Genomic DNA, 16,635 nt, shown 5'->3' with positions numbered 1-16,635 from the left:
TTCTCCTTCTTTAACTTACAATGACGCTTTTATATGTACAAATGGAGAAGGCACCACCATGTTTCTACAGTAGCCCACATTGGACAAACCAAACTCTAGCATTTTAGGTGTTTATATTGAAGTAACAGCCACCAAGTGTTCTTTGAATGCTTGGGAATGGAAGGATGTTCAGTTTACTGTAATCTGCCAAACTAAATCCTGCACATTGGACCTTTAAATGAAGAAAAACAGCAATAAATCACATGTAACAAGCTGCAAAACTACCTTCATCTGCAGCAAATTTCTCCTCCTGATCTGTCTCCTCCTCCTCTTCCTTCTGCTGTGTTTCCTCATCTTGTCCGTTTGTCTGTCCATTCTGCTGGAGGTCTTCTGTCACCTCCTCCTGCTCCTCCTCTTCCTCCTCTTCTACACCTGCATCCCTCTCCTCCTCCTCCTCCACCTCCTTGGACTCCTCTGGTTTCTCCCCATCCTTGTCGGCCTCACCCTCGGCCTCGCTGCTGGCGTCGCTCTCTGCGCTGAAGCCCTCGTCCAGGGCTAGTTTCAGGGGGTGGGACTTCCTTTTGGAGGCGGGACGTTCCGATTCCTGTTCCTGTTCCTGCTCCTGCTCGGCTTCCTCCAGGCGGCGCTTTCTCGCTATGGGGCAGCCGAGGATGCTGAGCAGAGAGGGAAGATGACAGAATCGTGAACACGGAACTGGGAAACGGGCTTTAATATGTCCAGTAAAACCTCATGCACCTCTAAGAATCCACAGATGGAGGGTGTGTTTTGACACGAGTACGGCCTGAGGGGGGCGCCATGCTTTTGCTCACTCAGACATCACAACCAATCTCGGCCAATTGAGTGGAACGTTTAATGAACAACTTGTATGGAGAGGCGGGCAGGCGAGGCAGCAGAGGGTGAAATCCAATAAACTCCCTCTTACTCTCACCTGGGAGACGCCGAGGGAGACTGAGGGACGATCTATAAACAAAGTGCATCTGAAATTGCCTGCTGAACGAATACACGTGTAAACAGATAGCTAATATCTGCCCCTCAATAAAGAGGAGTCACAAGCCAGTGAGCCGCCCCGAGTCTCTGGGGGTCTCCGAGGGCGAACGGCACAGACGAGCGACGGTGGAGAGAGAGAACGAAGCCGGAATAAAAAGCTGCAGAAATCACATTTCACCGCTGCCTGGTGGAAAGTTTATTACTTAGGTTTGGATTTAGAGGCTCTGGGTGTTTGGTGTAATTCACAAAAACAGCCATTCTCAGTGGAATGTGATTATTCAAAGTTATATTGTGGATGTGCCCTTTCTTTTCTGATTCGGCCGGTATCTTTAAAACATAAAAATCAATGTTAAGGATGCTCAAAGGCTTTAAAATTTGTCATTTTTAATGCATTCTTTACTAAAAAATTCAAACTAGTAAAACAAAGGGGTAAAAATACCTTTCTTTAACAGTACCTTGATTCTTTTTAAAAATCTAAATATAACTAAATTTCTGTCTACATCGTTCCAAAAAATCATACTATTCGGATCTTAAGGAGTGTTTAAATGACTGATATTCTCATATATATTAAAGGTAAAAATCTGGACGCAATGTACGAAAACAAACACGCAGTAAATGTAAAGTTAGCTAATTAGCTTAGCTTAGCTTGAGCTAGTTCAGCATAATGACTATATACACTACCTCTCTAAAGTTTGGGGTCACTCAGTTTCATGTTTTCCATGAAAACTCAAACTTTTATTCATGTGCTAACATATGTGCACAAAGGTTTTCTAATCATCAGTGAGCCTTTCAACACCATTAGCTAACACAATGTAGCATTAGAACACAGGAGTGATGGTTGCTGGAAATGTTCCTCTGTACCCCTATGGAGATATTCCATTAAAAATCAGCTGTTTCCAGCTAGAATAGTCATTTACCACATTAACAATGTCTAGACTGGATTTCTGATTAGTGTTATTCATTGAAAAATATGCTTTTCTTTCAAAAATAAGGACATTTCTAGTGACCCCAAACTTTTTTTGAACGGTAGCGTACTAGCAGCTTTAAATTAATCATTAATTCAAATGGTTTCAGAGTTTGTAGGTTAATAGGAGTCAGAAACAGTAAAAACAGAAAAATTTGTCACATTTTTAACTTCCCGATGGTTCTTGAACCACTCATTTGCAACTTCCTGGTCTGTTGGGAAAATTTACCGGATTTAAGCATAAAATCCAAATTGTTCTATTTGCAATGCTTTATTTTAAAAAGTAAACCATTTGGTCTGCTTTGAAATTTTCCAGGTTCTGTGCTGCCCTCAGCTGGATGGGGAGATTCTCCACAGGCGTGGGGCAGCTGAGCAGAAAGCTCTATCCCCTCATATACTATATATTTTAATACTTTATGGCATTATAACTTTGTCTTACCAGACAAAATATATATCTAAATTCTCTCTCCTTCTATTCGTGGTTGTTTTGTTTCCATAGAGGTGCAGGACCTTAAATTGCAGTGAAAAATGAGCCTAGATTGGAGTAAAAATGTGACAGAAAAAAAATAAAACTGCTCAGAGTTCATCTGTGTGGGCCTGGTTCTTGGCTGGGGGCGGCGACTTCTCGGAGGATGGTGAGACTCGGCCAAGATGAGAGAAACTCTCCACTAGACCACATTTTCACATTTTGTGTGGACGGAGCCAGGCTCGCTGCTCGCCCGTCTGCAGCTTCATATTTAGACATGAGAGCCGTATTGATCTTCTCATCTGACTCTCGGCATGAAACCAAATAAAGTGCATTATTTCCCATAATGCCAGACTATTCCTTTAAAAGCACAAAAAGCAGATGCTGCGGGGCACAGAGGGCGAGGCGGACAGACAGACAGACAGACAGACAGAGAAGAAGGACAGACAGAGGGCTGGTTGTTGTTGGGTTTTTTTTTTTGTTCTTTTTTTTTTTTTTAATCTGCCCTACCTTCTGTGTCGTGAGTATCTCCCACTGATATGGCCAGTGCCATTGCATCCAGGGGTGGGGCAGCTGGATGGGATGGATGGAGGTTAAAGATATGATTAAGACACGGGTGCATTTTTTTAGTCTCTGTGCAGCAGCAAATGATAAACCAACAGGCAGTAAATTAAAAAACATAAATTAAGGTTCGACAAAGCCAAGCAAAGCGAAAAAGCATGCAAACTGAGCATGAACGTGGCACAGATGCACATGCACAAAGAGGCCTCGCCGCTAATGCATGAATGCAGGTGGCATCAAAGCGGGGAAAACATAATATTGTATGTCGTACATCAACCCTGGCCTATATCCTGTTACTGTGAGAGATAAGGATCAGCCGAAACCTGCTGTAATTTCCCCTGCTCTCCTCTCTTCACCAGTCATCACCATCATCGCTCTGCCTCTCTCTCCTTTGATTCAGGTTGCTATGACCCCTCAGGATGGCTCATTTCAATTCTCATTAACTTCCCCCAGCAATTGCCCTTTATTACTCCAATTATCCTTATTATTAATTTTACTTATTAAAAAATGCTGCATTTGCATTTTAGATTAAGCGCTCTGCAGCTTCCCTAGTCCCTTTTTTTCTTCCTTCTTCTCTTCTTAATCCTGAAACGTAATGCTTTTTTCTTTTTTTTTTTTTGGAGTGCAGATCAATGCTCTGAGGGTGAAGTGTGGCGAAACGAGAGAGGATGAAAAAATCATTTAGAGGGAGGAGGACAACTGGCTTCCCGGCACCTGAAAGCTGCCGCCTGGGTGGGAAACTATGGGGAGGAGGAGAAGAGTCGGTCGGGGCACAGAGGAGAGAAATAATCGCCCTTCGCCATCCTCTCTCCTACAGCCTTCGATCGGATGGCAAAAAGATCATACGCCCCTTTCATTGTATCTACTCTATGTGTTCATGGCAGGAAATAGCAAAAGGCTGCGAGAAATCAATAGCAGACTGTTGGAGGCACTGACCACGAGCTGAGAAGTGCTGATGATAAGGAATAAAATAATAAATAAATCAAAAAAGGGGGAAATAAATAATATACAGCATCATCTAAAGAAGCACCGGTAGTGAGTCTATGAGTGGCGGGATGGTGGGGTTGGCTCGGCGGCGCACATAAAAGAACTTTATGAAAGGGGATTTGCACAAAGATGAAGGTGTTTCCTTACCTCAGCTCTTGTCCTACGAGCTCAATAGGAACTGGGAGAGAAGAAAGACACAGGGAGGGAGAACAAAGGTGAACGACTGCTCAGAAAGCCGCGCCGCTAAAAGAAACTCAGATCAATAAATCACAAATGCACACGAGTCCCCGGAGGATTCCTCATAGAGGCTTACGCGCTGCTGACTGCATGATCAGGAGGTAAAAAAAACACAACACCTACACGAGTTCACATGCAAACACAAGCACAAAACAAACAGGAGCGTAAGTGCCAGCCTGCACAAACACACACACACACACACACACACACACACACACACACACACACACACACACTAAAAAAACTCAAAGGCAAACACAGAAAGCCTAAATCAGCCAAATTGCATAGTGCTGTTCAAGGGGGGAAAAAAGTGACAATTATATGCAGACTTCAGCAACAAAAACATGATTAATTGTTACACTTTGGTTATCATAATTGGGAAAATGAAATTAAAAAGGAAAACCTGCCGTCATCAGTGGGAAACAGCACTTCTTTCAGGGACAACTTATAGTAATTGCCTCCCAAACATAAATCAAAGCTGGGTGCACAAACAACGTGCCGCTAGAAGCTCCGGCTGCACGGCCATCGATTGGGAGTTGAGCGATAGAATGAGTTCTGGAGAAATATCCTATTTTCATTTGGAGCAAAATGAGAAAACAATACGATCCTGGAGAATTCAGTTTGGGCTCCGATATCACATGCATTAATCACATGTCAGAAAGACCCCGGGTATCAAGATACACTAAGGAAACAAACACCAACAAACACACACTCTGCTGCTGCTGCTGCTGATGTGCATGCATATAATATGTGTGTGTGTGTTTGCAGCATCTCGGTTTCTCCGTCTTTCATCATGCAGTTGGAATGACTGGACGCCTTCTTGTGCTCTGAACGCCCTGTGAACTGTTGCTCTGCTGCGAAACATCAAACACGCACTCGAAACACGCAGAAACACACAAGGAAAGCTCCGCACAAATCAGCATGTAACAGGGTCAGTGGTGCAGTAGGGGTTGTGGGTTAAATATACATGCATTATTGTATTAGTAATATATAATATACCAGATGGATCGTTCCAGAATTGGAGGACATTTTACATCAAATTTCAAATAATCCATGTACAAAATACGAAAACATGCAGTTGTTGTGTAAATGTTCTTGTCCTGAGACCAAATCTAAAAAAACTGGGAGAAAAGAATGTTTGAAAATATTTGTAAAAATACCAAAGAAGTCTGGAGTTTCCCCTAAAATGACATTTTTCTCGTACCCGTTTGATGACCAAATAAAACTCTTAAAATGAAATTTAAACCTCCTTTTTTGGTATTATTTTATCATTGGTGTCTCTTGTAATTGTGGGAACATGTATTTTAATGAATATAATTTTTAAAATAATAATTATTATGTATAGAACATGTGTCCCGCAACAAACCTGTTAGCATAACGTTTTTAGCTGGTAGAAGAAGAAGAAAACAGTGAATCACATGAAACGCTGGAATTAATATCATCAAAGAGTTTTCCTAAAGAATGTGTAGAGCAAAGCTATGTCCTCTCTTCTATTTTTCATATTTTCATAACATTGTCAGCCTTGATTGAATGTCTCACTCTGCCTCATATTATCAGGATCAGACTAATTCTTTGGACTGTTTTCCATCAGTCAGTTTGTCCTCTTGGTCAGCAGTAACAGCAGCTAAATATCTAGCTTCTACTGCTGAGAAAAAGATCACATTAGCATGGATTAGCAACCCTGTTACTGTGATTAGAGTAGAGTTAGCAAACAACAAATAAACAACAAATTGATAGTTTATTATCTATTACTGATGAATACGTAGCAGAACATTTTAAAAGAGAAGTTTTATTTTTCAAACATTCTGAAGCCTAAATGGCCTCCAATTCTGGAGTGACCCAAATATATTTTATTTTCTTGTTCTTTATTGTTATGTTTACTGTTATAACTACACAAAGTTTGGTCTGCCTCTCAGCTGTTGTGTGGAACCTTCGTTGGGGGGTCCCTGTACCCCTACGAACACTTTTAACTGTCCCACACTATCCTATAGATGAGTTTATCACGCTGTACCACTCATCTTTTGTTTATGTGTTCTGAGAGAGAGGTAAGCGAGATTGTGCGACTGTAATTTGTGTGTTTTAATGTAATATAATACTACATATACGTTTGCTTTCCCATTCTAATATGGTTATGCATTATTTATTTTCTGTAGAAGTACATGTCTTGTGCGGCGGAAGGTTTTGTGTCTTTTTTTATTGACTGTAAAGGTATATGTTCCGTCTATGTGCTGTACATATACTGTACATGCATTGAATGTTTTTTTTTTCCAAAGAAACACCATCTATCTGTTGGCTGAATTCATACAACGCAGAGAAGAGAAGCCACCAGAAAACTCACACATCTTCACAATCACACGTCGTTTCAAAAGTTCCACAACAGTGTGCGGATTAGAGCAGAAACGGGCGGTTTGAATGTGGAAATTGTGCTCTACTGCTGTTGTTTTTCCCCCTTATGTGTGAAATAAAAGTTTATTTGCTCACAAAATATGCAAAAAACTAATCAAATGATAACGCGTGATTCGTATTGGAATTCCACCTTCAAAGTGCAGGCGGAAAACAAACGTGAGGTTTTAATTAAATCAGGTCAGAGCGGCTCATTTGTCCATGTTGCATGATTTGTCTTTAAAAAAACTGTTGTGTACATAATAACAGGAGGTTCAGATTTTAAAAAAAGTGTCTATGATTGAAAAAAGTTATTGGCATGAAAAGCAGCAGAATAAATCACTGTGCTAACCTGCAGGGTTTAGGAGAAGGAGGGAGTTCTCGGAAAAAATGCACCTTTAAAGCAAAAATGCTGTTTTTTTTAACTTTGCTAATATGTCTGTATGATGGTTTTTACATACTAGATGACGTATCAGGAGAGAAATAATCAGTAAAACCCACGACTGAGGATTTCCTGTGTCCTAAAATCACAGATTTGGATTTTTTTGGGGTTTCATTCATAACAAACCTAAAGAATCAGTCCTGTCAGCTTGCAATATGGTGCTTTCAGTATCACTCATCTTTGACAAAATTGGTTTTCAGTATTACAAGTTGCCACAGTGGAGCGTGAAGCAGTTTTACAGCGTTTTAGCAGCAGGTGGGCTGGTGTGCTTGAGCTGCAGTGAGCAGATAGGGCCGTTTTAGGGACAAGGAAGGGATTATTTTCATCAAAAAACCTTCTAAATATGTATCTCTGACACACAGAGATGAGTTTCTAGGGATTAAATCAATGACATTAAGATAATTCCTAAGTAGCCAGGTCATAATATAGTTAAAAGAAGTCACATGTGCAGTATCAGTGAAGCTTTATCCGGCTGCAAACTAAACTACACGAGTTTCATTTTCAATTTAAAGCAGCGTTACTAACTGTGGCTACATTTTGCTTTCTTAAATGTGATTACATGTAGCTGCTGGATGATTTATAAAAGAAAACGGAATGTCTCTGATGTTAGGTGTTTTTCAAATGTAAAAAAAGGAACAAAAAAAAACTGGGTAAGTTAGCTTGAGCTAATGCTATCTCACCAGCTAGCTGTAACTAGCCAGTATGGACTGTTTGGGTTCACACATTACTTATGTCTGTAGCACCACAATTATACACAATAAAATAAAATGTCAATAAACAGTTTTAAACAATTTTTGACCAAATACTTTGTAGAGTGGGTCGTATGTATTTATTTCTATTTTATTTCTTATATAAACTCTTAATTTGTAGTCCAAAGCCTGAAGCCATTGAGCTACCACTTTAGCTAAGTTCCAATCACTTAGATTACTTTAATAATTCAAGAAAAGTTTGAATCTGACAATTAATAATATCTCAATTTATAAAATATATTTCTCAAATATAAAAAAGAAAAACGGGGTAAGTTAGGCCGAGCTAATGCTATCTCACCAGCTAGCAGTAACTAGCCAGTATGCACCGTTTTGGTTTCTTTCTGTCTTTTTCCCCACAATATTAGATATTTCTGTGGCATGGTAGTTATATGTGATAAAATAAAATGTCAAAAACGTTCTTGAATCTGTGTTACCTGTGTGCTTTCTTTCTTTTTTTTTTTTTTTTACTTTTGCGTTTAAACCTAAATCCTAAATAAGCTGCTGCTTTGGCTACTAGTAGTTCCAATCTCTTGGATTATTTTTATACTGTAAGAAAAGTTGTAATCTGATCATTATTATTATTAAGATCTGGATTAACGTCTAGTTTGCTTTTTATCATTGGTTATGACTCAGATGTAACGTGTCCTATCTGATCCTGTCTGTTCATCATTTCTACTAACATTCACACTTGCACAAACACAATCCAGCACACAAAAACAACACTGAATGTGTATTTAACAGTTTGCAGAGATGCTTCTTTAACGGATACTCACCCCTGATTCCTTTGGACCGAGTGCGAGTTCGCTTGTCATCACCCTCTACACTCATCTGGGATGAAAAGAAGAGAAAAACAAGAGGAAACAAACCATCAGTGATCATTTCTCAGCTATATTCCACCACACTGCTGTAACCCTCCTGTTATGTTGTGGGACAAATTGAACCATTTTAAAGTAAAAAAAAAATCTATATATAAGTTTTTTTTTTGGTATGAATCACATGAAACGCTGGAATTAACATCATCAAACTGTTTTCCTAAAGAATGGGTAGAGCAAAGCTATGTCCTCTCCTCTATTTTTCATATTTTCATAACATCGTCAGCCTTGATTGAATGTCTCACTCTACCTCATATTATCAGGATCAGACTAATTCTTTGGACTGTTTTCCATCAGTCAGTTTGTCCTCTTGGTCAGCAGTAACAGCTAGCTAAATATCTAGCTTCTACTGCTGAGAAAAAGATCACATTAGCATGGATTAGCAACCCTGTTACTGTGATTAGAGTAGGGTTAGGAAACAACACATAAAACATGGAATAAAAATGATAACATTGATGTGGAAGCTGAGCCAATCAAGCCTTTGACAGTTTATTACCTATTACTGATGAATATGGAGCAGAAAATTGGAAAATAGAAGGTTTATTTTTTAAACATGACCCAAGCCAAACTGACCCAGAAACATCATCGGTGTTCCTGGGAAACAAACCAAACAAGAGGGTTAATAAACCCATTGAAACACAGCAATGGTAGCTCGATCGTACCTTTAATTCTCTCGCAGAAATAAAAAATGTACTGCAGCCGGAATCACTTCATCAGCGATTAGGGCTGCGTGTTGCGGAGAGGAAAAACAAACTGGGCTGTTGAGGCTACTTCTGCCTCCCCACCCTCACCCCTCATATCCACACACCTCCCATCGCTCTCCCTGTAATTTCCTGCATCTGAGTGCTGCTCATGATTGCAGTCTGCAGGCAGGCAGCAGGCGGCGGTCCGAGCAGAGGCCACGGCCCCTTCGCTCGCACCGGGGCCCACAATCATAACTATGCTGAATATAATAATAAAGAAAAAAAAGCAGCACAGGCTGGCTGCTAAAAAGCCGCCGTAATAACCCTTTTAAGAAGAGGAGGAGCTGCGTGTTGCGTTGTGTGCTTACTCCTGGCTCAGCTTTTAAGCCACAAAGGAGCAGGTGTTAACCCTGCTGCCTCTGACACACACAACTACACAATCACACACACACACACACACACACACACACACACACACACACACACACACACACACACACACACACACACACACACACACACACACACACACACACACACACACACACACACACACACATCGACCCTCGGACACACCTCCTCGGCACAGAGCACTCTGAGGCTATCAGATGCTTTTTAGACACAATGGAGCCATTAGCTTTGATTACTGGACTCTAGGTTTTTTTGGGGTTTTTTTTAAAGCTCAGGTCTCCCCGCTTTCCGTCCTTTCTCTCCTCCATCTACCCTCCTCCATTCTCTTTTATCTCCCCCAGTTAGTTGCCCACTCTCCCCTCTCCATGCCCAGCCACTTAGCTGCTTTGTTGCCCCTCTATAGTGAAGTTGGCATCAGCCACGCTGGGATTCAAACACTGGGGCTCCCTGTTTCTCCTCCTCTATTTGGCAATGCATTCCCCTTTTCCTGCTAATAGACTACTTATGAAAAGAAGGAGGGGAAAGAGGGATGAAGAGGAGGATGAAATACGCTGTTGTTGTTGTTGTTAAGGGGCTTTTCTTTGCCCTGACGCCGCCGCTGAAGAGGCCGCGCTTCATTCATTAGCGTTTAGTGTTTTGGCCGGAGGTACAGGTGCAGGGAGAAGCTCCTCCCTTCCTGTTCCAGCGGCATTTTTTTTAATCTCTTTTTCTCTCCTCGAGTCTCGACACTGTGGCATCGACTCTTTTGATCAGGCGCCGTTAATGTAGAAGTGGTGCAACAAGCAGCAGCTTTGTGCCCTGCCTGAAGGGAGCGGTTGACTCCATCCAAAGCCCTGTGTGGGAAGAGCAGCGGCAAAGTGAGCTGCAACCACTTTCAAGCCCACACGAGTGTAAAGTCCGTTTCCTCACACTCCACCACTTGTTTGCATAAATGTGTGGCGCTGGAGTGTAAGTGCATGCAGTAAGTACAACTGTGAGGTGCTTGTACTTCACTGGAGTGCTGGGAATACTAAATATTTTACTCCACTTCGTGTATTCGATAGCTGCACTTCATAGCAACAGTACAGATTAGTCGTAGTAGCAGCTTTACTGTCATTATACTGACGTCAGACAACAATATAATGAAATCTGGATAGTTCAGAAAGACAAACAAAGCATTAGAATTAAATAAAGTGCAATATAAAAAGTGCAAATGCATCAGTGATATTTGACGCAACAAGTCATGTACATACAGTTTTAAAGCTTTTTCAAGGCACAAAGGTTTAAAACTGCACAATTACTAGTCTGTTAGTGAGTTTATGTGACTGATTACATATTAAAACTAGAAAAGCACTCAGAGCGCAGTACTCTTATTCTTACTCGGATGTTGGGGCATTAAAATGCGTTTTTCAAATATAAAAAAAGAAAAGAGAAGAGCTAAATAAGTTAGTTTGAGCTAATGCTATCTCTAACTAGCCAGTATGCACCGTTTTGGTCTTTATATGTTATTTTTTCACAAAATTACATATTACATAAGATAACATGAAACGTCAAAAAAGTTCATTTTTGACTAAATAGTACGACTTTGTACAACTGAGTTCCTGCGTGTTTTCGTTTCGTTTCCAAGTTCAAACCTGAACCATGAAAAATTTGCTTCTAATAATAATGATTCTCTTCATATCACACAATAAAAAAAGAAAGAAGAGAGCTGATTGTATCTAATTACAGGAAGGTTTAGGTAAATTACATAGTCCACTTAGTCCAGATCGAATAAAACTTATGTTTTTGGACTTTTAGGAAAAAATGTCAACTTTTCCAGAATGTAAACATCAGGTATGATCCATTCCTCAACGGTGAGCGGGTGAACAATATATCGCCCAAAATACACAATATCACATTTAAAAGTAATGTTCATGCCATATATATTATCTATACGTTCATAGACCCAATTAGTTCTAATAACCAGGTGAACCAGAAGGTGTATAAGTTTGATAGTTTGGCTTTTTTTAAACACACAAAACACATGAGCAGCTAATAAAATCTAATCGTTTCCTCTTGCTTCACCTCGACTAAAAACAAAAATGCTGCTGAAATAAAGTCACACATATAGCAGGTAGTTGGTCTGAATAACTTCTGTGGTTGCTTGAGGGTGTGTGTGGAAATAATGTGGAGTGGCTTATCTATTTAAAAAAAAAAAACAGCAGAAATTGCGACTCGACTGAAATTGAATTCCACACATGGAGTCAGCTGTAGCGTCTGAACGCCACGTGTGGAGGGAGCATGATGACTAGCAGTGGAGTTGAGACAGTTAGCTGGAAATAATGCCAAACGGTTTAAAGAGACAGCAGACAGTGGCGGATGAAAACGCGCTTTGAGATAATACTACTGTAGCTTTACTTATTCTTAAGATCTTAGATCGTTAGCATGACCATCCTCTCATTCCTACTGTACTCTTTTCCCCCGTGCATGAACACAATGACGCACTGGATATGCAGAAGTTGTGATGTGTGGATCAGTCTGAGCCACTTTGTTTCCCATTTATGCCTTGATTTTGCTTCCCTGCAGATGTGCAGACAATTGGAGACACCACAGATAGTTAGGGGGGAGACAACCCTCTTGGAATGGAAGGAATTATTTTTATTTTTCATTCTTTGGTGGACTTTTCAAAGCCTAAAAATACTCAAAAATGCGCAAAACTTTGCACACACATCAGGACTGGCGAAAAATTTGATATTTTGGGTGAACTGTACACCGAAGTAGCTCACAGGAACTACGGCCAGTACGTGTCACCTACAGCTATGAAATTTGGTAGGCATATGTAACTTGTCACGACGCACAAAAATTTAATTGAGAACCATACCTAAAACACAACAGGAAGTCGACCATTTTGAATTATGTGTCATATTTGGGACCAATTTTTGCATGTTTTCAAAAGCTATAAATTCAAATGAAGTAACCCCGGCAGAAGTGAAATTTGGCCAGGATGTACACCAGGCATGGTCGATCAAAAGTTATCAAAATGCTCCACAGGAGTCTGAGGCGTGGAAATGGCGGCCCTCAGAATTTTTGACGTTTTGCCATGAAAGAGGAAGTGCTGTATAACTAGCCTGTACATGCTCCAATCTGCCTGAAATTTTACATGTGTGATCAGAGTCCAGCCCTGATGAATTCTATGGATCAAAATACAGTCACAGAGAGAGCGCCACCTGGTGATGGGTCACCATAAAACAGGAAATGCTGTATAACTAGCCTGTACATGCTTCAAACTGCCTGAAACTTTACGTGTGTGATCAGACTCCCACCCTGATAACATCCATAGGTCAAAATACAGTGATAGCGCCAACTGGTGGATGGACAGGAAATGCTGTATAACTAGACTGTACATGCTCCAATCTGCCTCAAACTTTACGTGTGATCAGACTCCGGCCCTGATAACATACATAGGCCGATATACGCTCTCAGGTACAGCGTTACCTGGTGGACATGCTTGGATTCACTGACCAGCAAGGATGCGAGGACCCAACCAACGAGGATCCGACCAACACTTTAGTTGTTGTTATTTTAATTCTTTTCTAGTCTGCAGAAGTTTAATTTAAAGACTCCATTGCATACATGCACAGGAATCTCTACGTGTTTCATGTGTGCACACGGCTGTAGCATTGCTATCCTTGTAGCGTCCAGTCAGAGTGAGCTTTATGGTCAACATCTGTGCATGTGCTGTATATGGAGGAACTGAAATGCCGTTTCTCAGAGTTCCACAGTGTGCAAAAACGAAAAACACAAATACAAAATATAAAAATAGTGGAAACAGTGTAGTTACCATGTCTGCAGAAGGAGCTTGTAGTTATGGACAGATTCCGATATTTACACCAAGCGAACTCTTTCACACTTGCAGATGTGGAAAGCATAACATCCGCTTTACTCTACAAACTCCACTCCACTGAGCAGATAGCTAGCAGTCTACTGTATCAGATTAGAATTGCTACCTTTAAGTATTATCATGCTAACTATTAACTGTGCTTATAAATAACTATTCTAATTATTGATACTGGAACCAATTCAATTAATGGTGCTGTAGGCTGCTAACGAGGTCCAGCAGGATGTCACACTTCATGCCTGCTTATTGTTCTCGACATTTTCTCCCTGTTACATTCAGGATTTATTTTAGGATTCCTGTTTTTACAAGGTCAGGAACATTATATATTATATTATATATATGTTATATATCCTCCAGGTCACTTAGGTCCTCTGAAAAGAGCTTATTGGTTGAATGTAAAGACTGAAAGACTGAAGTCCTCCTATAGACTTATTATCTTTTCATATCAACCAAGGGCCTTGACATCTTGAGCTTCATCCATCACAGTCTCAGTTAATGCCTTTAACAAGCTTCTTAAGACTAAATTATTCAAACTAACTTGTGTCTTCAGGTTCTGATTTGTATATTCTTTACTTGTAATGTGACTGTTTATTTGATTTTTTATCTTTGGATGAATAGAGATTAAAAATGAATCTCATTATTTATGAAGTTGTGATTTTTTTCAGAATTTCTAATGGTTTTTTTTAAATGTTCTTTTATAATGTCTTATTGTTATTGCATAGTCACTTTGCATTTCACTACACAAACTGGACGAGCATGAGACAAATAAAAACTCTTCAATCTACTGTTGCTTTTTGTCATTTTTGTGGTGTTATGTTGTTTTTTTGTAAAGATTTTATGCTGTGAAAGGTGCTACACACAAAAAAATTGTTTAAATACCCTTTTACTTCATAATCTGCCTTTTATTTCACTAATTATTAGCTTTGCCTGTTAAAATATCTGTATAGCAATGCGGTGGTTAGCAAGAAGGTTTTGTGTTTGAACCTTGCCGGTCAGCTGGAGTCTTTTTGTGTGGAGTGCAGATGGTTTTTTGTGTTTATTTCCTTGTTTTGGCCCTACAATAACCTTTTAACCTCCCCTCTGAACCAAACTCTTTAATCCAAAGGATGAAGTGAGTAAAATGACACTTTCAAACAACCCAAAACCCAAGTTTACCCTCATATATGACAAAAAAAATGTAGTAAACGCACGAACGGACTGAACTGATTAACTGATTATCAGAATAGCTGCTGATTCGTTTCCCCTCCGACAACTGAGTGGAAAATCAATTGACTGTTCCAGCTCTAATTGCTACTTTTACTTACAGTAAGTAAAAGATTTGATTAAGACACTAATAAGAACCCAAAGACATTGGTTTGAAAAAAAACAGAAAAGAACAGAAGAAGAAGAAGAAGAAGCCACAACATGACCAGAGAAAGGCTGTTTCATGCACGTCCCTCCTTTGGTAAACGGCTACAAGTTGAATCAGAGGTGGAACAGAGGTATAAAACCTGGTGTCAGACCATTTTACAGGACTGAATGTAAGAGGAGATGTTTATGAATATATTTGTGTGCCTGAATGAGACTAAAGCACACGCTCCCCTTGATGAAAAGATTACAGCCTATACTATTCTGCTGCTCCTGTACTTCTTCGCCCTCCTTCCTCTGCCTCCTCCTTACATTGATAGTCATTGGATGAATCAAAACCTGGACTGAAAAGGGCTCCTATTGCTTTCATGTTTGTGTAACCATAGTTACGCACATTTAAATAGGTAAGCACATCTGAGTTCTCCTCTTTTTCCTGTCCTTTTTCTCAATTCCAGCTCATTAAATTTGTATGAACACAAAGTCACTGCAGATGAATCCAGATGCAGCCAGGCAGGCATTCACCTGATTTTCATAATCTCTTTCAAAGGGCTCCTTTTTTTATTATTTATTTCTAATATATGTTCAAAACTTGTCCTTTACCTTGCTGCCTTTCAATTAGACTCCTTGAACGATGTATGTAGGTGGGCTTATGCAGAGCAGGGAAAGGAAAAGGGGTGAGACAGTGAGGGAAATGAAAGAGGGGAGGTGGTGCTGGAAGACGGCAGCCTGTGCATATGTGTCCTGGGGTTTAACTAGTGTGAAATGTGGTGTGGAGCAGCGGCAGAGGAGGAAGAAAAAGGAGGAGGAGGAGGAAGAGGAGGAGGAAGACGCGGCTCATCCCTACAGGCTGTGTTGTACATTATCAATTATGTCCTTCTTTGTGTGCAGCGGTCGGTGCGGGAGGGTCTCGGCTCTGCTCTGCATTCTGACAGCTCTATGTAAATGGCTGGCTGGGGGCAATGACTTCAGAGAGAAGGTCACCCTCCGTCCCCCAGTGCACATAAATGACTCTTTTATTCATTTTCAGGTTTACAAGAGCAGATGAGGAGAGGAGGGGGTTAAGCCGGAGCCGGCAACGGAGACTGACATCTCCAAAAATTACCTGCGGACAGCAGCTGCCAATTAGAGGCGCGGGAGGAGCGACGCCACACGGCCTCCATGTTGGATCGCCGCGCCACAGTTTCACTTTAATGATTCATACGAGGCAGAGCGGACGGCGAGGAGGGAGGAGGGGGAGATGGTGGGTTTCGCACTTCGTATGCGAAAAAAGACTGAGCATGTGTGACCGCATAATGGGTCAGATGCTGTCAGAGGTTTGCCATTTACAGCACGAGTCACGTGATTTCAGTAACTAAACGTCTCTTCGGCTCTAATCCTCCGTCTAATCCATCTCGGTGTTGCTACAAGTCTGAAAAGATAATAAGAAGGTATCATGAGTGCCAGGGACCAGCGGCGTCCCGTGATGTAGTGTTTGAAAGCGACGCCTCTCCTCCCTCGGCAGCAGAAATCAAACCAAATCAATAAAAGTCATCTCTTCAGATGAACCCGAGCCATCGAGGAGAAGCAAACCTACCCTCCTCCCACTGCTCTCTCTCTCACCTTCCCCCTACCCCCACCCTGTCCCCCCCTCCCCAAGCCCTCCATCTCTTTGTTGAGTGTCACTCAAAGAAAAAAAAGGGAAGGCAGGTGTT

The 16,635-nt window shown here is 40.8% G+C and overlaps 1 protein-coding gene across 8 annotated transcripts in view; it reads right to left on the bottom strand.

The window, feature by feature from the left end:
• myt1b (myelin transcription factor 1b) overlaps positions 1 to 16,635 on the bottom strand; it is a 178,875-nt gene that overhangs the window by 36,651 nt on the left and 125,589 nt on the right. For 7 of the 8 annotated variants that reach the window (XM_035957356.2, XM_035957359.2, XM_035957358.2 and 4 more), the window contains exons 3-6: positions 8,549 to 8,603; positions 4,113 to 4,143; positions 2,928 to 2,990; positions 265 to 653 (exon numbers count right to left, since the gene is read on the bottom strand). In XM_035957356.2, the coding sequence (XP_035813249.2) occupies positions 265 to 653; positions 2,928 to 2,990; positions 4,113 to 4,143; positions 8,549 to 8,603 (538 nt within the window). The remainder of the gene's footprint in view (positions 1 to 264; positions 654 to 2,927; positions 2,991 to 4,112; positions 4,144 to 8,548; positions 8,604 to 16,635) is intronic. The other variant, XM_035957357.2, reaches the window with a different exon arrangement.

Source organism: Amphiprion ocellaris, chromosome 8 (genome assembly GCF_022539595.1).
Source record: "Amphiprion ocellaris isolate individual 3 ecotype Okinawa chromosome 8, ASM2253959v1, whole genome shotgun sequence".
Lineage (NCBI taxonomy): Eukaryota > Metazoa > Chordata > Actinopteri > Pomacentridae > Amphiprion > Amphiprion ocellaris.
Note: the sequence above shows the minus strand (reverse complement) of the source record. Positions and strands in the feature narration are given on the sequence as shown.